The sequence below is a fragment of the Choloepus didactylus genome, chromosome 8 (assembly GCF_015220235.1).
Source record: "Choloepus didactylus isolate mChoDid1 chromosome 8, mChoDid1.pri, whole genome shotgun sequence".
In the NCBI taxonomy this organism is placed as follows: Eukaryota; Metazoa; Chordata; class Mammalia; order Pilosa; family Megalonychidae; genus Choloepus; species Choloepus didactylus.
This window is the reverse complement of record NC_051314.1, coordinates 20,580,483-20,603,555: the sequence shown is the minus strand read 5'-3', so window position 1 is coordinate 20,603,555 and position 23,073 is coordinate 20,580,483. Positions and strand designations below refer to the sequence as shown.

Below are 23,073 nucleotides of genomic sequence, written 5' to 3'. Positions count from 1 at the left end.
GACATAGGAATAGGGAGACCGTCTCACCCATCAGCTGTGTGCCCTTGAGCAAGCCACTTCACTTCTCTGAACTGGTTTCCTAATCTGTGCAATACAAGTTGCCCCACAGTGCTGGGAAGATCCAAGGAGAGGATCTACGCAAAGCTGCCTAGCACACAGTAGGCCTTGGTGGAGGGAAGGGATTATTTAATACGATGATGGAGATGGCGTAGGAGAGCTGTCTGCTGAAGTCCCTAAATCTATTATGCATGTTTTATCTTTGAGCTCCCAGGGTCTTGAATAAACAATGTCTTCGTCCAGTTTTTAAAAGAAACTCTAAAGCCGCCCTAGAATATTCCCCAGCCCCCCACCCCCTCCCGCCCCAGCTGAAGTTTGGCTGGCCCTATGCCTGGCTGCTGGCCTGAATTTCCAAACACTGTTGGTTTAGCATTTCTCAAATGGATCCCATTAACATTATGAATTTGTCAGCCCTTCCCTCTTCTCTGAGCACAGGTCTGACTTGCACGGTGAAGGATCGAGCCAGCAGTGCGTGACCAGCCTCTCGGGACTCGCCTTTGTGCAGCAGGGTGGTGCTGGGTGCAGGGAGGGGGCGTCTCTCTGCCTGGGATTGGGGGCACCTGTCAGCGTTTGCATGAGGGGTGCAATCAGGTCAGATGCAGACACAGGCGGTCTGCTCGGAGACTGGGAGAAAGCACATTGGAATGAGGGGCTCTGAGAGATGTAAGCAAAATACATTCTCTGGGTTGCCACTGAGGGGAAAAAACAAGGCCTTGAACAAGGCCCAGCCAAAAGCTGCTGATTTCGGAGTCAGGAAAGAGCTCAGCCCTGGCACCCTCTCTCAGTAACTTGCTGTGTGTCTTTGAGCAAGCGACTTGCCCTCTCTGCTGTGCATTTAAACATGAATGGGTCAGGCTGGGCCATGGGCTTTTAAACTCTTGCTTGGCAGAAGAACTCTCTTTCAAACAAAATTCTACTTAGAATTTTAATAAATAAACAGATGAAAGTGGAACAGATTCTCCGGTTAAAGGAAGAGGGGAGCTGGTATCCTGCCCATTCAGCCTCCCTCAACCATCCAAAAGACCAGGAGGAAACTCGGTGAAACAGGGATTGAAAACCACACCTGATGGATGATCTTTAGGATCCCTTTCCATTGTGGCAACCTCTGATCCTGCCCCTCAGTAGCCACAGCTGCCATGGCTGATAATAGTAATGACTAGTATTTGTGAAGCCCTTGTTTTTGTGCTCGGGGCTGGACATCATTTCTGTATTTGACTTTGAGAGTTAGTAGAGAGTCCTGGTTCAAATAATGGTTCCACCACTGAGCAGCTGTGTGACCTTGGACAGGTTACTTAACCTCTCTGTGTCTCAGTGTCTTCATCTGGAAAATAGATTGTTTTGAGGATTAAAGGAATGAATCCATATAAAAGTACATAGAACCATTCAGGTACATAGGAAGCAGTCAATGTTAGCTATTTTTATCATGGCTATATAAATTATTGTATCTAATCTTATAATCACTGTTCTTTCACAAATGTGTAGACTGAAGCTTATAGAGGTGAAGTGACTGCCCCTGGGTCACACAGCTAGTAAGTGATGGAGGAAGGGCTTCAATCAAGTTCGGTTCAACTGCATAGTCCGTGATCTTTTCACTCAGCCTAAACTGCTTTGCCTTTGACCCTGGAAGTCAGATTCCTGGTCTTAGCAATTTTCTCAAGGAGCTCCAAGTATAGATGGAAAGTTGGTTAACAATGACTACAGTGATTTCTGCTTCAGAAAGTTCTGGTGTCAGAAGAAGTCTGGTTGTCTTAGTTAATGCAAAGAGGAGGTATTTAATTGTCAGAGTCCAGGGATGTCTGATATATTTTTCTCTCAGCCACATTTTCCAGACTTTTCCTCCTGGCCCATAAGACACCTTTGTGCAAATTAGAAAAAAGACTGAGGCAACCCCGGGCTAGGAAACAGGTGCACAGAGAGCCCTCGAAGGGCGGCACATGTCTTTGAGCAGTGCACGAGCTGCACAACCTTACACAATGACCCGGACTCTTCTGTCTCAGCATTTGGTGGGAAGAAGGGCAGGGAGAAAATAGATTTGGTTGGATGGGAGACAAAGAATGGTCTCAGCCTTGCCCTGTTGCATGTGGGGGTCCCGAGTGAGGGTACAGCTTTGAGGCTGTGCAGTCAGGAAGCTACGTGTGATCGCCCAAAGCAAATGTGAGCCAACAGTCACTTTATCTCTTTGTTTCTTTCTCTCAGCACTGAGGGTGGTAATAAAAAATGGCTGCGCGGCCCTCTCTGGGGAGCTGGATGGGAGCCAAACCACCATGTGGTGAGCAAACGCTGTGATCGCCCAACCTCAGAGCTGCTGCTGCACATTATTAAAATGGCACCAACCTCTCCTCTGACCCCTGACAATTGGAAATGGGCAGCGAGTGGCCCACACACCCAGAAATCCCCAGTGCCCTGCTGCCCAAACACTGGCCTCAAAGAAAAGCAGGTGGTCAGGTGTAGTCTTCAATACTCGGGCTTTAAATCTAGAAGGAGTGGATTCAGATGCCAACTACACCCCTCATGAGCTGTGTGACTCTGGGCAAGACACTGACCCTCTCTGAGCCTCAATTTCTCATCTAGCAAACATAGTTTATGATACTCTCCATGCAAGGAGGATGTAGGAATTGTAAACAATACATGCCAAGTGCCCATCCCAGGATCTGGGACATGAGGAGAGCTGAATCCATGGGTAGCTGTGCATGTAGGTTTCTTCACTTACTCAGTAAAGACCGATTGCAAGCCCCTGAGCACCAGGCATGGTGAATATCGACAGAAGAGACCCTCCGTGGTTGCTCTGAGGGAGTGACATTAGAGGCACCACGTGAAGGATGAGCAGGTGTTCTTTAGGTGAAACAGGGAGGAGAGAACCTTCCAGGCAGAGAAAACTCGTTGTATAAGGACCTGAGATGGGAACGGATAGGTGAGGACAGAGGAATCTGACAGGCTGATGAGGCTGAGGGAGACAGCCAGGAGGAGCCGGCCAGGTGGGCAGGGGCCAGATCTTGCAAGCCATGATAGCTAATTTGGCCTTTGTCCCAAGAGTACCAGGAAAGTATTAAAGGGTTTCCACCAATGGAGTAACAAGGTGGAATTCAAGTTTTTCGACACTCACTGCTTTCTGCTGTGTACAGAATAGATTGGAGGGGACTGGGGGGAATATGAGGACCAGTTACATTTTTCTATGTTTTTTTGTTGGGCTCTTTGGAGCAAGTAAGATAAGCTCTGGGAACTTCCATTTCTTTTCCGTGAAATGGGTCAAGAATAGAGCGACACTGTGTATGAGGAAATGCCCCGCAGAAAGCCTGGCACAAGTCAGGTATTCCATTCTTGCTGGTGAAAGAATGAAAATGGCAATGAGAAGAATCCCAAAAGGTGTCAGGATACAAAAGTGCTTTGTGTGGGGATAACAGATGCCCTGTGGTGCTGTTTTGTAGCAAGTAAAAAGGTCTCAGTGTTTTTTGGAAAAGGCAAAAGGATTTTTCAAATAGCGTGTATGTCCCAGGCATAAAACAGTGCTTCATGCTTTGTGGAAAATAAATGATAGCTAATATTTATTGAGTGCTAACTATATGGCATGACCTGTTGTAAGTGTTTATGTGATTTAACTCATTTCATTCTCCCAACTTCTCCTTGGCTATTATTATTCTCCCCATTTTGTATCTGGGGGAACTGAGGCAGAGAAAGGTTCATTAACTTGTCCAAGTAAATAACGGCTGGTAAGTGACAGGAGAGGATCAACAGATGCAAACCTGACTCAGTGGAGGGAGCACGGTAAGGATGCTTAGAAATGAAATGGCACAAGGCAGATGTTCGTGACCAAGGATGAAATCATATGGGAAGCAGGAGGGTGTAGCTGTGGGGAGCATGGGTTTAGAATATGCCTGCCTGGATTTGAATCTTGGCTCCTTCATTTTCTGCGTGACCTCAGGCAGGTTGTTTAACTCCTGTGTGACTCGGTTTCCCCACCTGTAATATGAGGACAATAATAGGCCATACCTCATTGGAGTTGTTTCGAGGATTAAATAAGAAAATGCATATAATTCAGTAGCTTATCATTTTATATGCTAAAGAGTAAGAGTTCAATATATGTTTCAAAAAGCAAAGGAAGGTAAAGGGAATTTCCAAAGGCTTAAGCTCAAGGCTTCAAACAAGGAGTGGGAATGACTCAACCAACAATTATCCAGGTGCTGGGAGACTACAAAGCTGAAAGTGACATGGCCCCTACCCTTGAGTCTGGTGATGGGGAGGGAGGCTCAAGTGCAGAAAATAATAATAATTACAGTAATTATTATTATTAATCATCATTGTCATCATCAAGAGAAGCTTGGTGGGTCTGGAGACCCTATACTCCCCCTAGTGATGCGGTCACTTGCTCCCTCCCTGGTGCTCTTTCAGTGCAGGGCTTGAATTTCCAGAAGCCAGTTAGGCACTTCACTACCATCAAGATAAACACTACAAAAGGTAAAGAAGGGATATATTCCAGAATGCCAAAAAATAGGCTCAATAGTACAGAAATATGATTTATTAATGAAGTGAATAAATGTTCCAGAAAAAAAAGTTCATCTTAATATGACATCAACATTTATACGCCACTTCATAGTTTATCAAGTAAGCTCATCTCCATTAGCATTTTTTAATTCTAGAAACTGGTCCATGAACTTGGAATTGCGATCCGATTTCAGACAGACAGGAAAACAGGCCCAGAGAGGAGACAATTCCTGGCCTCAAGCCCCACACTCAGCAATGGCAGAGCAAGATACCGAAGCCGGAATGGCGAAGTGACCACCTGGGCAATTTCTCCCACAGTGGACTCTGTAGGGCAGGACACAGGCCCCCGAAGGCCTGCTGGGGAGGGGCCAGTGCTGGAGTCACCCCTGGGAGAGGCTGCGGCACGTGAGAAGGCAGCTCAGAGCCGGCCGGGGCTTGCTGGTGGCCTCACAGGTCTTTCCCATCCCCTATTTCTGTGATTCTGGGAATCAGGAGCTCCACAGTTTCTCTCCGTCGGACACCGCTGCTCTCTCCTAGGGGAGTTGGCAGATCTGCCGGCTGGACTGTTGGCTGCAGATGCATGGGCAGCGGAGCCTGGCATTTCTTTACAGACTCTGAGCTGCTTTCTTCCAGTTCCCACGCCCCACCTCTGCAAGTCCCCAGGGATCCAGCTTTCTCCCACAGCGGCGAGGGCAAAGGCCCTGGGGGGGAGAGATTAGATCCGGGCCTTCCCTTCCAAGGCAGCTTAGGCTGGGCCCTGTGTGGACAAACAGTCCGTAACTCAATCCTCAAGGAAGATACACAGTCCGGTGGGAGACATGGAGAAATAAATAAACATTGCCCTCCTGAATCAGTTACAAAACAAGAGGAGCAAGGAGAGCTAGAACACATGGCCAAGGGTGCAGGGCTGGGTCTTTCTTCATTCAATAAACATATCGAGAACCTGGCATGTGACAGGCATTGTTCCAGGAGCTGGGGATATGTGGGAACAAAATAAATCCCTGTCTACATGCATCTTATGTTCTAGAAAATAATGTGATAATTTACACAACATATTTTTATGTCTATTTTCTATCAATCTTCTATATCTATCAGTCTATATGTGTATGTGTTTACATATGAATGTTTATGTATGCATGCATCTAATTATATCTATCATCCATCTATCCCTCTGTCTCTCTTTCTATCTATCTATCCCATCTTATCTACCTACCTACCTATCTATCATCTATCACTTCAGTGAGATATAAATGTTTGAAGAATAATAATGCATGGTTGGGGATAATGAGTGAGTTGGGATAGGATGGTCTTGTAATGTCTCTTTGAAGAGGTATCATTTGACCAGAAATTTAAAAGGCTATATTGTAATAAGGTAAAATGCAGTCATATTTGCAAAGGGGTTTCAGGAAGGAGTAGCAAGTGCAAAGACTGTGTTCCAAACACTGCTCAAAGTACTTCATGCACATTACACCTAGGAAGTAAGGCCTACTTGTCCCCTCTTTACCGATGGGGACACATAAGGCCCAGAAAGGTACAGTGACTTATCCAAGGCCTCAGAGCTTGCGGAAGGCAGCGGTGGGAATCTGACCTCTGCTCTGCCTCCATAGGTGAGCTGTTGACCATGAAGCCACACCCCCTACCTGAGCAAGCCCTGGATGCTTTGTGCACACAGAGGGGTGTTGAATTCAACTTCAGGGAAGAATGCCAAGGAGGGTCACAGAAGCACAGCCTTAATGATTATGTAGGAATGAGCCAAGCCAAGGAAGGCCTCTGCCTTTTTTCTTTCCCTCTTCTGATCCTAAACCTGCCTCTCACCTGTGTGTGGGTCCATCCAGCATCAAGGAAGACAGAAAGGGGGCAGCTCCTCTCCCCTTATGCGCAGGGCTCACTCTGCTCACTTTATTGTGGTTTCTGCTCAGGTCATCTGCTCAGAGAGGCCTTTTCTGCTCACCTTATCTCAAATACCAGTTGCTCTCTCTCTCTTTTACTTCAACCATTTCTCCCCACCTGCCATTACAACACACATTTGTTGACTGTATTCCTTGTTTTCTGCAACTTGAAAACAGCTCCACAAGGGCTATCATCCATTTTGCTCACTGGTGTAACTTCAGTGCCTGGCATATTTATTGAGTATTTATTGAATGAAAGAAAGGAAAGTAGGAAGATGCTCACTGGGGGTGCCACCATTTAGGAGACAGAAAGAGAACACCTTTCCAAACGGGCACAAGCACCTAACCTTGAGAGCAGAAACGGTGCCCATTGGAGTGTGCCCAGCACATTGAATTTGCTCAAAAAATAGCTGTTGAATGAATGAGTGTCTGGAATTTAAAGTTCGAAGTTCAGGAAGTCCAGATGACTCTGGGTACTGATGTGTGAAGTAAAGAGGAAAGGTTTATTAAAGCTCTTTCATGGGTTGTTTGAAAGTTCCCAGGATGGAGACTAGACAGTGAGGGTGATCCTGGCTCAGGAGTTGATGTGTGGGAGGATTTGGACAAGTCGTCCCCTACCCACTCTGGACCACAGTATGCCCATCTGTAAAATGGAGACACATAGAGAACTTGAAGGGGCCCCCCTAATTCTGTAATACTAAGAGTTTAAATATTGTTTCCCCTGGGACAGGCCCACACATCTCCTTCTGGCTCCAAACATCCTCCCTGGAAACAGTGAGCTTGGGCTGGGTCCTGGGGGAATTTTTAAGAGCCTTTGATGCCTTTACTCAAGGTCTTGTGTTACTTGTGCTTTCTGGCTCCCTTTCTTCAACCCCTTCTCAGGTCTGACCTTCTAATGAGCAGATGCACATTACTGGCCGCTGTGGTTTGAACGGGTGCCTGTAATTTAGAGCTTTGCCTCATGCTGGAAACTGGGAGCAGGGCTTGCATAATTAGGCAAAAGCCTCATTAACATTTGCCTTCTTGGGTGTTTTTCATTCTTGGTTTCTACTGTCCTGTATTTCAAATCCCATCTGCCGTATGAACACTTTTTATTGCTCTGTTGTGAATAGAACTTGAATTTGGGCCCGGAATGGCCATGGTCATCCACAAAGCATGAATTTTAATATGCTCTGGAATGGCCTCTTATCTGCCTTCTAAATTGAATGTATAACTCTACCAAGTACCTGGAAGTCTGGGTTGCAATCAAGTAGTACGAGTTGGCCGGAAGTCTGCCTCTGGCTTGAGGGTCTGATAGAAAAGAGAGTAAGGGGTGCTATCTATTTAATTGCTGCAATTATTCATGATTTAACCAACCTGGATGCAAAGCAATGCTGTTTACAAGGCCCCACCAGACTCTAGCCTCCCTGTGAGCAGGGACTGGGTCTGCTCCATTCACTGATGATTCCCTACAAGAGTTACTCTCCGTGCCCTCCTACCCCCACGCTGTTCTTTCTCTAGTCTTCTCTGCCCTGCTCTGAGCCCAGGGAGGCTGACCCTGCGGGCTCCATCAACCCAGCTCCCCGGCCAACACATCTCTCTCTGCTTTGCTTCAGCAGGAGGCCAGAGGGCTGGAGGAGAGAGGGATCCTGACATTTCTTCCTAGCTCCCATCCATGACTTTGGAGGTAGCAGAGCTCCGAGAACTACAGCGTCTGTTGAGCTGCCTCCTGCCTAATTCTAGATTAAAGCTGTTAGATTAGCCTAGTAATTCTATTTCCTCCCTTTGTCCCTTTACCCCTAGGGACGATAATGGTTTCCCCTTGTTAGATTATGGGTGCCTCATCATCTCAGGCATGTACCTGTAATCCCACACATGCCTCTGTAAGTGGTTTCTACATGAAAGTCTCTTTATTTAAACCATTTTGGGGGCAAATTCTGTTTTCTGCCTAGTTCCTGCCTGATATAATTCCCAATATCTGGAATGATGCCTGGTACAGAGTAAGCTCCCAGTAAATACTTGTTGAATGAATGAATGGACAAATGTTTCATATGTAACAGCTCACTTAATCCTTACGGAAATTATGTAAAATACTACTATCCCCACCCTCCTTTCACAGATAAAGAAACTGAGGCTCAGAGAGGTAGATTCTCAGGTCTGAGCAGTAGATTTCCAGGGACAACACACCCATCCTGTACCCTGGATGATCTTCAGTCATCCGCAGCAGCCTGGAGAAACTTTTGTGTCCTGCTGCCTTCTGTGCAGAGGCTGAGTCCATTCAAGCCAGCCTGGCATGGGCTCAAGAGGAACGAATGCCAGGGAGGGCACAGAGGGAAATGCAAGAAAGAGAATAACAAAATCTCAGGATTTAAAAACACTTTGAAATTCACTTGGCAGAAAATCAGAGACCTGGGTTCAAATCCAAGTGCTGCCACTTTCTACAAGTATGATTTGGGCAGATGATATATTCTTGTGACTCAGTTTCCTCTTCCATAAAATGGGGCTATAATAATAACTACTAGTGCCTATTTAGTGATTACCCTGGTCCAGGTGTTGTTTGAAACACTTCATAAATATTAACTCATTCAATCCTCACCACGTATAAGGATGTGGTATTATTATTATTATTATTGTTATTATTATTATTATACTACTGTTCAAGAGAAGTTGTCGTTCAAGGTCTCCTAGCTGCTCACTGCAGCAGATCTGGGATGCCCAGCTTTGTCACTTCCTGGCTGGGGACCTTGATTCCATTACTCAACCTCTTGGTGTTTCAGTGTCCTTATCTGTAAAATGGAGGTTATAATAGTACATACCTCCTAGGGTTGTTGAAAGGATAAAAGCACATAGGAAAAGCTATACAGCATTTGTTAAATTAATAAAAATTCATGAATTTTATATGTGCAATTCAAGATGGCTTAAATAAGAAGGAAACTTTTTTTGCTCAAGTTTGGGGATGAGTCTGGATCCAGGGCCTTGAATAAGGTCATCAGGGCATTGTCTCTCTCCCTCTCTCGGCTGTATTTTCCTTTGCCTTGACTTCAACCTCAGCAGATCCTCCCTCAAGGAGAAAGAGGGGCCACCAAGAAGCCCCAGGCTCTGTCCTATCGGCTCAGCAACTGTGGCAGAAAACATGTCCCTCTCACCCAAGCGTTCCAGTAAAAGTCTCATGATAGATTCTCATAGGCTGGGCTTGGGTGAAATGGATATTCCACTTGAGCCAGGCTGGTCACATACTATCAACCCTACGCACCACACAGACAGCAATTTGGGAAGGGGTCACCCCCAGTGGAAAATGTAGGTGCTGTTCCCCAAAGCAGAAGGAACGGCTGCTGGGAAAAACAAACAATAGTCTGCTATAGAACCATCCTGGTTGTCTTCCCTGAAGGTCCTCCATGGGAGCCGGACTTCAGAAGATCCAGTCCTCTCTCTTAGTGCACACCTGGAAGTACTTAGGGGCATTTCCAAAGTAACACCTAAGTGTCTTTGAAGGAATGTACTGAAAGTCGAGTGTACTGTTCAATCCCAGTTGGGAAACCACAGCTAGGGCTTGCTAGGGCCTAATATGCCTGGGGAAGATTCTACTGACAGTGCACCTGCAGGACACACTGGGCTGGGCTGAGGCTACCCGGTTTGTGTGCTTTCTCTCACAGGTCCGGCATGCTGTGACCTGTGGCTTGACAAAACAAGCTGCCTGTCTGAAACTGCAGGATGATCCTGGGTCACAGGACAGAATAAATCTCAATAGCCCCACGGACTCCTGAACCCAGGACTTGGCTTTATCTTTACACTCCTGGCTACTCAAAGTGTGGTTTCCTTCTAGCAGCATTAGCAGCATCTGGGAGCTTCTCACCATCCTTCCTGCTCAAGCTGAGGCTGGAAGGACCAGCAGCATCGCCATCATTTGGGAACTCATTAGAAATTCAGAATCTCAGGCCCCACTGGCAGACCTAATGGATGAGAGTCTGCATTTTAACAAGATTCCCAGGAAATCTGTATGCACAATAAAATTTGAGAGGCACTATCTTCAAAGCCTGTCATTCCTAAATGCTGAGACTAGCTGACTAAGAAACATCTGGCACATTTTATAAGTTTATTTTTGTAAACAATCCTGTAAACTCAGGAAGAATATGGCAGGTCTGAAAAAAGACAGGGATGTCTATTTTTCAAAAAGCATCCCAGACGAAACTTGGGTTCAGGCAGCCATAGGATCCTCAGCCTTGAATCTGCTCCAGGACCAGTGCAGGGCCACCATGAGAGTGGAGTGAAGTTCACCGCTCCACCCGCCCACTGGAATCACCTGGGGAACTTTAAAAAATACTGATACCTGGACCCCACCCTCAGAGATTCTAGTGTAACTGGGCTCAGAAATGGCCTGGGCATGCAGATCCTGAAAAGCTTCCAGGTGATTCTAATCTGCAAAGTTGAGAACTAATGAGGTAGGTGGTCTTGTGTCCACAGACTACATATAAAGATCCAGCTCCTTTCCCAAACAGGGAAGTGGGACATAAGCACAAATACTACCAAATGTAAGCATGCACAGATTCCTAAATAATAGATTTTTAGATTTTTTTTTTTACAGTTATTATGTGCAAAGTGGGGTTTCTATGAGAAGTCAATCAATGTCTACATCTAGCACTATCCTCAAAATCTCCCATGACGATGGTGGACTTTATTTTTCTGTATAGTTTTGCCAATTTAGGGGGTATATATTTTGAAGAATTTTTATTTGGTGCTTATAAATTTAAAGTTGTCTTTTCTTGATAAAATTAAGTGACTTTCCCTTTCTCTAGTAATGCTTTTCACCATCAAGTCTATTTTTTTCTGAAGTTAATACGGCTACATCAGTTTTCTTTTGCCTACTAGTTACACAGCATATTTTTTTCCATCCTTTAACTTTCAGACTTTCCATGAGTAACATATAGATGGATTTTTCAAATCTAGACTGACATCTTTGATTTTTAATTACAGCATTTAGTCCACTAACATTTAGAATATATTGGTGTCACTAAAAATAATTAACAACTTACAGGGTACCCTTGGGAGGCTGCAGTTCTGGCCAGTGACCATGAGGGGGTGACTCCAGGGGAAGCACAGGATCTACAACCTTGAGGGGAGAGGTGGGAACCAGGCATTTGCTGCCTGTACGGTTTGGGCATCCTCTGACTAGGGGATGCACAAGGATATAGGTTGGGGCACAGGAGAGTGGTGAACTGGAGGACACATGGGCAGCCCCCTGGGGCGAGTGGCTGAGGGCAAGCAGGGGACTCAGGGCAGTGGCTGTTTACCAACTTGTATGGAAAATTTTCAAAATTTTAACAATCAGTACTGCTGTACATGCAATTCAGAATTACTACCAGCCAAGCTGATATTTATGTGAATTTAAATTGCACCTCTTATTTTGTGCTATTTGTGATACCTTGGTTATGATGCTTTTTCTCTTCTTTCTTGCCTTCTTTTGGATGGATTCAATGTTTTATTATTTTTTGCTCTCCTCAGTAATGCTACATTTCGTTTCTATTTTTAAAGTAATTATTCTAGAAATTACCTCACAAATTCTTAATGCTGGAAAGCCTTTTATTAATCAATACATTTACTTATTTCCCTGACAATACAAGGGTCTCAGAACACCTTAATTCCACTTATCCTGACCCCCTACAAACTTACTATCATGAATTTTAATCTTTCATCATTAAAAAATCCATAAGACATTATTATTGTTGTTTACAGAAAATGTTTATTGATATTTACCACTTTCTTTACTCTTCATGTCTTCTTACAATACTACCTTTTTCTAGGATCAGTTTTGCTTAAAGCACATACTTTAAAATTTCCCTTAGAAAGAGTCTTCTCTTTGTCCATGAATGTTTTTATTTTGCCTTCACTCATGAAAGATGTTTCCCTGAGGATAGGAATCTAGGTTGGCAAATACTGTCTTTCTGCACACTGAAGAGACCATTCCATGGAAGCCAACTGTCAGTCTAACTGTTGCTCCAATAAAAGTAATCTGCCATTTTTCTCTGGCAACTTTTAAGATGTTTTTCTTTGAGTTTCTGCAGGTACACTATTGTGCATTGGTATGGAATTCTTTTTAATCATACTGCATAAGATTTGCTGAGCTTCTGGTTTCAGTGGTTTGGTGTTCATTTGGTGGTTTGGTTCATCACTTTTGAAAGATTCTCAGCCATCGTTTCTTCAAATACTGCCTCGTCTCCATTCTCTCTTCCCTTTCTTTTTGACACTGGTTAACTGAATGTCAGACCTTCTCGTTGGATCTTACCGACTCTTTTTCACTTTCAATCTTTTTCTCTGTGTGCTCCATTTGGTATAATTTCTTCAGTTCTACCTTTCAGTTCATTAGCACGTTTTAGGTTTTGTCTAATAAGCTGTTAAACAAACCATAGCCAATAAGTTTGGTTATTGTAGTTTTCATTTGATTTTTTAAAAAACAAAGCTTTTAAAACTTTGTTTAAAATTAAATTTAAATTTTCTAGGGTAATTTTTTTTAAAAAAGAAAAAGAATGTAATACTTCTAACTACTGTTTAGAAATTCTATTTGCTTTCGGTTATGTATTTTTTAAATTTCCTGTTCTCTGCAGATACCTTCAAACATGATATAGAATAGTTTCTTTTTTTAAGAATCTGCATCTGATAAATCCAATATCTGATGTCTTGGAAGGTCTGTTTTTGTTGTCTGTTATTTCTGTCTCTTCTAATTCATGGTGCATAAGATAACAAGGTATCTGGTTATCTTTGAATATGTGCTAACCATTGTACATAAAACTTATCTGAGGAATTATTTGAAGCCTAGGAATCAAGTGCCTTCCTCTACATAGGATTTGCTTTTGCTTCTGGCAGGTGGCTGGCATTGCTACTGAATTGGGCAAACCAAGTTCAGGGCTTGAGGATTCCTGAAAGACCCAGGTTATTCAAGCTGTAATTCAAGTGGCAGTTACCCACAAGGCCTTGTCCATTTACAATTCACATTTGCGCTGAAGGCATACCTTGGGGTGTCAGCTTATTGAGGCCCCCGCTCTACTGTTATATTCCCCACACTGAGTGGCCCTAGAGTTGACTTCTGTCCTTATTGCTCCTTCTGTGGTGTAAAAACCAGTTTTCAAATTTGCTGGACTTAGCAAATATTGGGGACGAAGGTGGCTTTTGCACTCTTTTTATCTCTCTGATTTTTCATTTTACCATCATTTTCACCCTGGTAATTCTTTAGTCATGTCAGCTCTTTGAAGACTTTTAAATTGTTATTTTTTATAACCAGTTTTTTTTGTTTAAAGTTGTTTTCAGTGGAAGGTTGATCCAAATAATCTAGTGCACCTTTACTGGAAATTGGATGCCACCTAATGCTTCTCTTGACACACAGTAGGCACTCAATACATGATGGCGTTTCAGTTGAATTATCACAATTTCCCAAACACACTCCATATTTTTGCCTGTCTTCATTTGTAGAGGCTGTTTCATCCTCTCAGAAAGCATTCTCACTCCCCATCTTCAGTCTCAGGATGTCCACATTCAACTCTTCAGCCAGCCTCGAATAAATGCTACCTTTTCCTCAAGATTTTCCTGTTGTCTCCACTTTCCCAAATCTGAAGCCTTTCTTTTCCCTGTGTAAACCTGTGTAGCACTGTGCCAGTTTGAATATATTGTGTCCCCCAAATGCCATTATCGTTGATGTAATCTTGTGGGGCAGATGTTTTGGTGCTGATTAGATTTGCATGGAAAGCGCCCCACCCAACTATAGGTGATAACTCTGATGAGATATTCCCTTGGAGGCATGGCCCCACCCAGTCAGGGTGGGCCTTGATCAGTGGAGTCATATAAATGAGCTGATGGGCAGAGGGAACTCAGTGCAGCTGTGAGTGAGTGCAACCAAGAGGGACACTGAAGAAAGCATAGAAGCTGCAGATGAGAGACAGTTTGAAGATGGCCATTGAAAGCAGACTCTTGCTCCGGAGAAGCTGAGAGAGGACAAATATCCCAAGTGCAACTAAGAGTAATATTTTTGAGGAACTGCAGCCTAGAGAGGAACGTCCTGAGAGAAAGCCATTTTGAAACCAGAACTTTGGAGCAGACACCAGCCACGTGCCTTCCCAGCTAACAGAGGTTTTCCGGACACCACTGGCCATCCTCCAGTGAAGGTACCCCATTGCTGATGTGTTACCTTGGACACTATATGGCCTTAAGACTGTAACTGTGTAACCAAATAAACCCCCTTTTATAAAAGCCAATCCATTTCTGGTGTTTTGCATTCCGGCAGCATTAGTTAACTAGAGCAAGCACCTGATCTGTATTGTTCTTCCATCTGGTATGGAAATGGATTTATACACACATTTCTCTCTCCTCTGGATTTATACTCTCTTTGTCATTTCTGGCTTCTGAGGAGTTCCCCTACCTCCCCTCTATTTCACCATACATTATAAACAGATTTTAAAAAACAACATTATATCCAGTGCTTTTAGGTTTGATATACTGGGAGGGATTTCTATGAACATTTACTTTGCCATAGTGTTAGAAAGAGAAGACAGAATTTAGTTCATTCTGGTAAAGTTTTACATTTGTACAGCACTTTAGAGACTAGGGTGTTCCTCATACATAGGTTTACGTGCATTTCCACAGCCTCTGACTTCAGTGTTGTTGAACGGCAAGAGAGACTAACAATATGTCAGAATCGAGCCACAAAGCCAGAAATGGAAACCGAGTCTTTTTTCTCCAAGCCCAGGGCTCACTCAAGGTCACCACAGTTGCGTCCCCATATTATCTGTGCCATTAGTCATCCCTATCATAACAACACCTGGAGCTTTTGGAGAGTAGATATTCTGTATGCGAAAGGATGTGACAGGCACCCTGTGGTGCAGGAGTTGGCTTGCAGGCAGTAGAGAGAGGGATTGGCTCTGCAAGGTAGTCTCTCCATACTTTTCAAATAAAGATATTTCCGTATCTCAGGCCTCCTTACCTCACAACCTTGGTTCCATTTCTCATGACTTGCATGTCCACCATGCAGCCCCCAGTAACATAGGCGGCTAGGTTCAACTCTGAGAATTCAGCCTGAAGGAGAGAGCAAAGCGAAAAAGGATCCATCAGATACTAATGATGATAACTGCCAACTTTTACTGGGTACCTACACATGCCAAATACACATTTAAACCTTATCTCAAACTTAGGAAGTTGGTGATATTATGATCTCCCATTTTGATAAATCAGGCAGCTGAAGTACGGAGAGGTACGGTGTTGTATCCAAGGTTACAGAATTCATAAAAGGTAAAGTTGGGATTGAAACCCATGTGTATCTCTGCCTCAGGGTCTATGCTTTGAACCACTGCTGATTCCTGCCTCCTCAAAGGAGCAAGAAGCAATGCTAGCTCCATGAGTACAAGACATTGAATGACATTCAATATAATATTTTGTCTAGGTTTCTTCAACTTTATGCTATGCAGTGGTATGGCATCACAACTATATGATTAAATATCTCTGGCAATGGACTCCACCTCTACATTCCCTGTTACACAAGGTTACAATAGAAGCACCATGTTCATGCAAAAAAAAAAGAGCGCCGTTAATGAGTCCAGGTTAGTACATGGTGGTAATGATCTAGTTAATTAAGTCTAATGCTTTAAATATCATCCCACCATGTTTAAGATATTTCACAAAGAAGAATTAGGAAGCAAAGTTGTTGCGTGTGTGTGTGTGGAAAAAATAAAAATTAGAAGAAAGTTGCAAAACCAGGATAGCTGGACACCAAATATATGAAGAAAGGGAGTAAATCAGAATCTGGAAGGTGAAAGCTCCAACTCAACAGTGGCCAAGCCCAAGGACTGCCTTGCTGCCCAAATGCAAAGAAAAAGAAATCTAGGTAAAAAAAGACACTCAGACTTGGATATACAAGTCAGAAGTTCATCTTGCTTAGACCTGGGTGTCTAACATTAATTCCCAGTCATGGTTCATGAATAATTACAGGCAGTAAATGCCTGACCCACAGGGTAGCAAGCCTCTGTTGAACCAAGCACGGAGATTGGGGTAGGAAGGAGGGAAGGACACTCTTTTGTATTTAACTTTCTAAAATCTTTAACACAGTGGAAATGAACATAAAGGTATCCAAGCTACTTTTCCTTCCAGATAGCATGATGGCCTTCCTGGTAGAATCTTAAAGAACAGGCATCATTGAAATGCCTCAGAGCTCCCATAGTGACCATGGCAATTTAATGCAATTTCAGTATTGCATGCAAATGCGTCAGAGCTCAAAGAGGGCCAACATGGTTCAAAAGGCTCCACTGTCCACTTCATCCAATACATGCACAGATATATTTACTCTCTTTCTCTCTCCCTCTTTTTCTCTGTCTCTAGCTCTCATAGTGTCTTCATGTAACATACATGCAAACACACAGGGTGATGGTTTGAAGCTGTATGTTCCCCAGAAAAGATCATGTTCTTAAAGTTAATCCATTCCTGTGGGTGTGGACCCACTGTAAAGTAGGATCTTTTGGTGAGTAGGATCTTAACTTGAGATGTGACCCACCTCATTTAGGGTGAGTCTTAATCCTCTTATTGGAGTCCTATACAGGAGCATAAAAGACAGAGAAGCTGAGAGAGAAAAGCCACAGAAGCTCAGAGAGAAAAGCCAGAGAAGGTGAGATAGAACGCACAGAAAACAGAGAGAAACAACCACAGAAAACAGAGAGGAAACCCCTGAAGAAAGAATCCGGAAGCAACGAAACCCGGGAGAGAAGGGAGAGACCAGCAGACGTTGCCATGTGCCTGGCCGTGTGACAGAGGAGCTGAGGATCACAGGCAGCTGACCTTCACAGAGAAGCATCGCCTGCTGATGCCTTGATTTGGACATTTTCACAGTCTCAGAACTGCAAACTTGTAAGTTAATAGTTCCCCATCATAAAAGCCAACCCATTTCTGGTATACTGCATTTCGTCAGCTTTAGCAAACTAAAATACATGCGCACATACACACACAAAGTAACACATCAGCTATTCACCTGTATCACAGAACACCATCATTAGAATCCCTTAGCTTTTCTGCATAAATTAACCTTTTGATCCCCAAAATATTTTGGTCTGAACAGTTTTTGATGTAATGTCTTAAATGCTACACGTTAGGCATTGTGGTATGAATAAAGTGCTCCAAGAAAACACATTCAAATGCAAATTGTCTAACAGACTAGCTGATGAGTTTGGTCAAGTTACTGTCTTGAATCTCAGTTTTGATATCTCTGAAATGGAGATAATAATATCTATCTGTAAAAATTTTTGTGAAGATTTAAGATAATGTATATGGGAAATCTATCAGAGGCTTAGGACATAGAAGGATGTAATTTGTTGCTATTATTACTTTTAAATATTTCACTGTCTTGATAATAGAAAACCAAATGTTTCAAAAATGATGTAACTAGAAAATCAGCAATTCCTTCAAGCATTTAGAACATAGAATTAAAAAGATATTGAATTATAAAATATATAGAATAAAGACTTTGGCTTATAGCTACAGTGAGGTAAAAAGGAACAAATGTATTTATACTCTCATCCTAAACCACTAGAAAATCATACAAAAGACACTGCAGGACTATGATCCCTGCAAAAAAGAAACAAGTGAAATTATCCCTTTGATTATTCTAGTTGACTGTCTGGAGGCAATTTCCAGGCTGCAGAGCTGCAAAGTCCAGTGGTTTCACTTAGTTGGGGAGTCAGAGATCAAAGTTTAGAGAAGCCAAGGTGACTAGAATTTGAAGCACACAGTATCGGAAAAGATGGAGCTGCACCAAAAAATGCCCCTTGGAAGGATCTGCAAATCTTTGGCCGAGTGTTGATCTGTGCATCGAAGAGAGGAAACTACCCAAGGCCAGGAAAGAGCCATCAGAAAACAGTTGGCTGAACAATCCCAAGAACACACACAGGGCCAGGAATGGTTCATGTTCTCACCAACCAACGGGTAAAGTCCTTTTAATACAGGGGGTTACAAATAGGATGCTCAAAATGTAATAGTGAGACTAAATTACCCCTGGACTAAAAATGTACTCTGGATCTAGGGTTGCAAACTTGCACTGGCTTTCTTTGCACTTTCTCAGTTTTAAAATGTAAAGTCTTGTCTCCCCAAAACCCCCTTAACCCTAGTTTTAAGCTACAAGTCCCATGTTCTGGGAACCTCTTTAGTCCTGGGCAAGCTGGGACAACTGATCACTTTATTTATATCTACCCGAAAAGGAAAAAAAAAAAAGACGCTTATAAGCAAGTCTTGAATGGATCAAGCTTATACCAAGTAGCTTAACTGCATGCCAGAATACAGTACAATACAACTGAAAGGAATACAAAAAAATCTGGCACAATGTAAAATATATAGCATGCAAAGAAGTGGGAAAATATGACCCATAATAAAGGGAAACCCAATCAATAGGGCCATATCCAGAAATGAAAGAGACAATGGAAAGAGCATAAATGGAGGTTAGAACAACTATTACAAATATATTTCAAGATTCTGTTTGGGTGGGGCGGTGGGGTGGATATCCGGGTTATAAGTTTGTAGGATATTACCCTGGATACTATCAAGGACAGATATGTTTTTACAACATTGGGCATATAATGGGGTTCTTTATATTTTGCTACTGTTGATAAAACCAGCTGTGGGAGGTTTTAAATGTTGATAGCAATGGCTTCTCCCATGATACATGAAAGTGCTGGACTATTTGAATTTTCCTGATTGTTTATAGCTCTCATCAGACATATACATGGAATAATCAGAGAACAATGGAAAGGGATTGGCCTTGAAGTCTGGGGACCAAAGCTGTAAGCCTTGGGTCTGACATTAACTCAGTGCATTACCTTAGGGAACCCTGCCCCCCATTTCCTCTCCACCTTAGTTTCCTCGTCTTTAAAATTGGAGTTGTAATCAATTGAATTGATTATCTCCCTTTCGTCTTTGTATAGCTGTCTTTCTCAACCAGTGGCCCCCAGCTATCATCAAAGAAGATCTATTATCACAGCTCATCTTATCAGACAGAAATGCCAAAGTGATATTTTTATTAGAAAGCCATTCGCTGTGTTATACTCAACTCCTGGTACATAGTGGGTATTAAAAATACTTTTGAATCAAGTAACTTTTTTTATCTTTTACACTTGGTCTCTGAAACTCTATCCATTGCCAGATGCACTGTACCATAACAGTGAGGAGGGTAGAAGGGGGAAGGCACAATCTAAATTTCTATGCACAAAAACACAGGTGAGGGCCCAGGGCTTTGCGGTCAATGCAATGGTGAGATGTTGCTAGTAGCTGCAGCGTAGAGTACGTGGGGGTACATGATAGAAGTCGGCGGTAGAAAGGTGGGTCAGACACAAGTTCATGAGGGTTTTGAATTCTCGGTGAAGGTACATGAATGTCACTCTTTAGTTATTTAGGCTTCTTCAGCTGCCATAACAAATTACCACAAACTTAGTGGCTTCAAACAATACAAATGTATTTGTATAAATTTGTTCTGTAGGCTACAAGTCCGGGTTGGCAGGGTTGGTTTTTATGCTCCAAGTTTCACAGGCTGAAATCAAGGTGTTGGCCCGCTGGGCTCCCACTGGGAGGCTCTGGGAAGAACACACTTCCAAGTTCATTCACGTTGCTGGCAGAATTCAGTTCTTTGCAGTTGTAGGATGGAAGTCCCTGCTTCCTTGCTGGCGGTCAGCTGGTGGCCTCTCTCGGATCCTTGGGTCACCTGAATTCCTAGTCATGTTGCACCCTCCATGTTCAAACCGACAATGGTACATTGAGAGCTTCTCGGGCTACGACGTCCCCTTCTGCCACATTTCTTCTGCTCCACCTGGAGAAAGTTCTCTGAGTTTAAGGGCTGGTGTGACTAGAAAGGGCTCACCCAGAGAATCTAGGATACCCTCCCCACCTTAAAGTCCGTCACCTTAATTGCATCTGTAATGTCCCTTTTGCCATGTGAAGGTAACTTTCCCAGGTTCCAGGATTAGGGCGTGGCATCTTTGGGCAGCCATTCTGCCTCCCACACATAAGCAACTGGGTAACTCTAAGGGCTGCAGAGGAGGGGAGAGATTAGATATTAAACAACAAATATCTGTAGAGCATTTACTAAGTTCCAGGCTCTGTTACAGGGGACGGAAATGGCTGAAATCATATCCACTAACAAAATCTCTTCTACTGCTCCTAGATCAGAAGGGGATAGAAGCACCTGTTTACAATTAAACTCATGTCCCGTTCCAAGAACACACACACACACACACACACACACACACACACGCGCATGCATGCACGCACAAGGAAATAGAGATGGAATGCATCCAAATTCCTGTAGGGTCACTGGCTGCATGCCCACTGGCACCTGGCAAATATCTGATGCCAAGCAGATACTATTACTGAGAGCATGGGGTATTCATGTTTAGTTAATAAGGACTGCATTTGTGATGATAATGTTGATGATGGAATGGAAAATGGTGATTGCAATCATCGTTAGGATAATAACGTTGAAGGATGCTATTAGGCCAACAGGTCAGTGGGAAAGCAACTGAAATTGGGACTCAGGATTAGATGACTGACTGGAATGTATACAAGAATGCAAGCAAGTGTGGGAATGCGAAGGTACCAGCTATCAGCCTTGACCGTGAAGCCAGACCGAAGATGGATTTCGACTCAAAGAGCTGTTGTACAGAGTTCCTGAGAAAGGCAAGATGCTGGCAGACAGATGGTTCTGGAATCCAAGGGAGGTTGATAAGATACTGGAAATTCCGGTCAGTTATTCAAGACCTATCTGGTACAGACTGTGTCCTTAGAGCCTTAGATTGTTTTCCACGACCTTTCCACGGCCATAGGCACTCAATATATTTTGCAGGAGGAGAGAGAGAGAGAGTGAGAAAAAGAGAGAGAAGGAGACAGACAGACAGACACTGACTGAATTCATAGGAGAAGGTGGGCAACTTCCAGAAACTGTCCTAATGCTAGGACAACTTCTGACCTTCTGCCCTATTTTCTAACCTCCCCTACTACACCTTATAAAGAAAAGTCATTAATCTATTGATCAGGACATTGCGATGCCACATTTTCATAAGTGTGCTTGCTGTAACATGTGACTACTTAGTAAGTGACACCAACAGGTGAGATCTCAGCTCACAGGCAGGTAAGAGTCTGCACTACTTAGGTCTAGAACCTAAACTGGGGGGATTCAACCCAGCGTTAGCAGAGGACTTTGCACTGGGAGATAGTGGGCCGAGGGCAGCTAACACCTAATGGTGCTTTGATTCTTGTGTGCCATTCTTCCTTGGGTTTTCAGCTGACTTAGGAACCAGGAATAGGGGTGATGGTGGTGATTGTCAAGGTAGGATTGAGGTATTCCTGAATCCTCTAGCCAGCTATCACCCAAATTCCAAACAGATTGATATGTTTAGTTGTGGGAATGAAATTGTGTCATTAATAAATTCCTTTAAAAAAAATCAGGATTCTGCATGCGTTGTGAACTTCCTCACATCCTAAGTTCTCACACAGCCAAAGAGACTCATTGAAAGGATCAACAATGATAAATAGTACTAAATATAGAAAATCCAAGCTGTACATAGTTTTTAAGGTCCTACATAATTTAGTCCTGACTACCTCCCTGACGTTGCCTCCCGCTGTCCACCATCCCCCCAGTTCCAGCTCGCTCTGCCAGCACCACACTGCCATCTTTCCCTGGTTCAAACACACTGGGCAAGCTCTGCCCTCCAGCTTCCCAGCCCTCAAAGCACTTGCCTGGGACAGCTATACGGAGACCTCCTCACTCCTCTCACAGCCCTGCTCAATGCTACCCCCAGAGGCCCCTCTGCAAAGCACCTACTGTACTCTACCTGGTTTCCTTGCTTAATTTTCTCCCATAGAGCTTGCCCTGCATTGGACATAAATAGTTATGTCCATCTCAATTAAATACTTAATTTTTCATCTCTCACTAGGACAGAAGCTCTAAGGGTTAGGGATTTTGCCTGTTGCATTCATTGCTCTATCCCAGTACCTAGAATGGTGCCTGGTTCACAGCAGCAGGTGTAAATATCATTGAACGCATGATTGACTGTTTTGCAAACATTCATTTGACTCTTTGTCAAAGAAGAGCCACAAGGAGGCAGAGAGCCTTTGCCCGAAGTTACATGTCAGCTAGGACCCAAACGTAGGCCTGTCTGGATCCCAGGCTGACACGCTCCACACTGCCCCAAGCAGCACTCAGTTACTTGGGGTGACTTTTGTTCAAATGCTCAGAGTTAGGTCCTGTGGCTGGCATCGCGTCTCATCTTCCATGTCTTCTCCATGTCGGTTTGCAACGTCTGTCAGCACACTCCAAGGGCCCCTGCCCCTCACTGGCCACTCTGCCTCTGCTGACTGACCCACTGCTGGCAAATTGTTGGCAGGTGGCCCAAGGCCTGCAGTCAGTGAGAACTGCTTCCTGTTGTTTTCCCCTCTCAGGCCATATTTTTAGCACTGACGGCCCAGTGGGCTTGGTCACTCCCTTGGCTGGCATCTTGGGGCTGAGGTCTTTTCAACCGGTTCAGACTCACCTTGCAGACAAAAGAGGCTTTGAAAGTCTGCAGACTCACTCACTTACTTGGTGCCCCATTCCAGATGCAGAACTCTTGCTCAGGAGCAGTGCCCGGCACCTCAGTGAAGGCCCAGGTCATGGGGTTAGGATGTG

General features: G+C 43.7%; 1 protein-coding gene across 2 annotated transcripts in view; it reads right to left on the bottom strand.

Moving 5' to 3' along the window:
* SYN3 (synapsin III) overlaps positions 1–23,073 on the bottom strand; it is a 467,769-nt gene that overhangs the window by 364,016 nt on the left and 80,680 nt on the right. For both annotated transcript variants that reach the window (XM_037847793.1, XM_037847792.1), the window contains exon 4: positions 15,370–15,461. In XM_037847793.1, the coding sequence (XP_037703721.1) occupies positions 15,370–15,461 (92 nt within the window). The remainder of the gene's footprint in view (positions 1–15,369; positions 15,462–23,073) is intronic.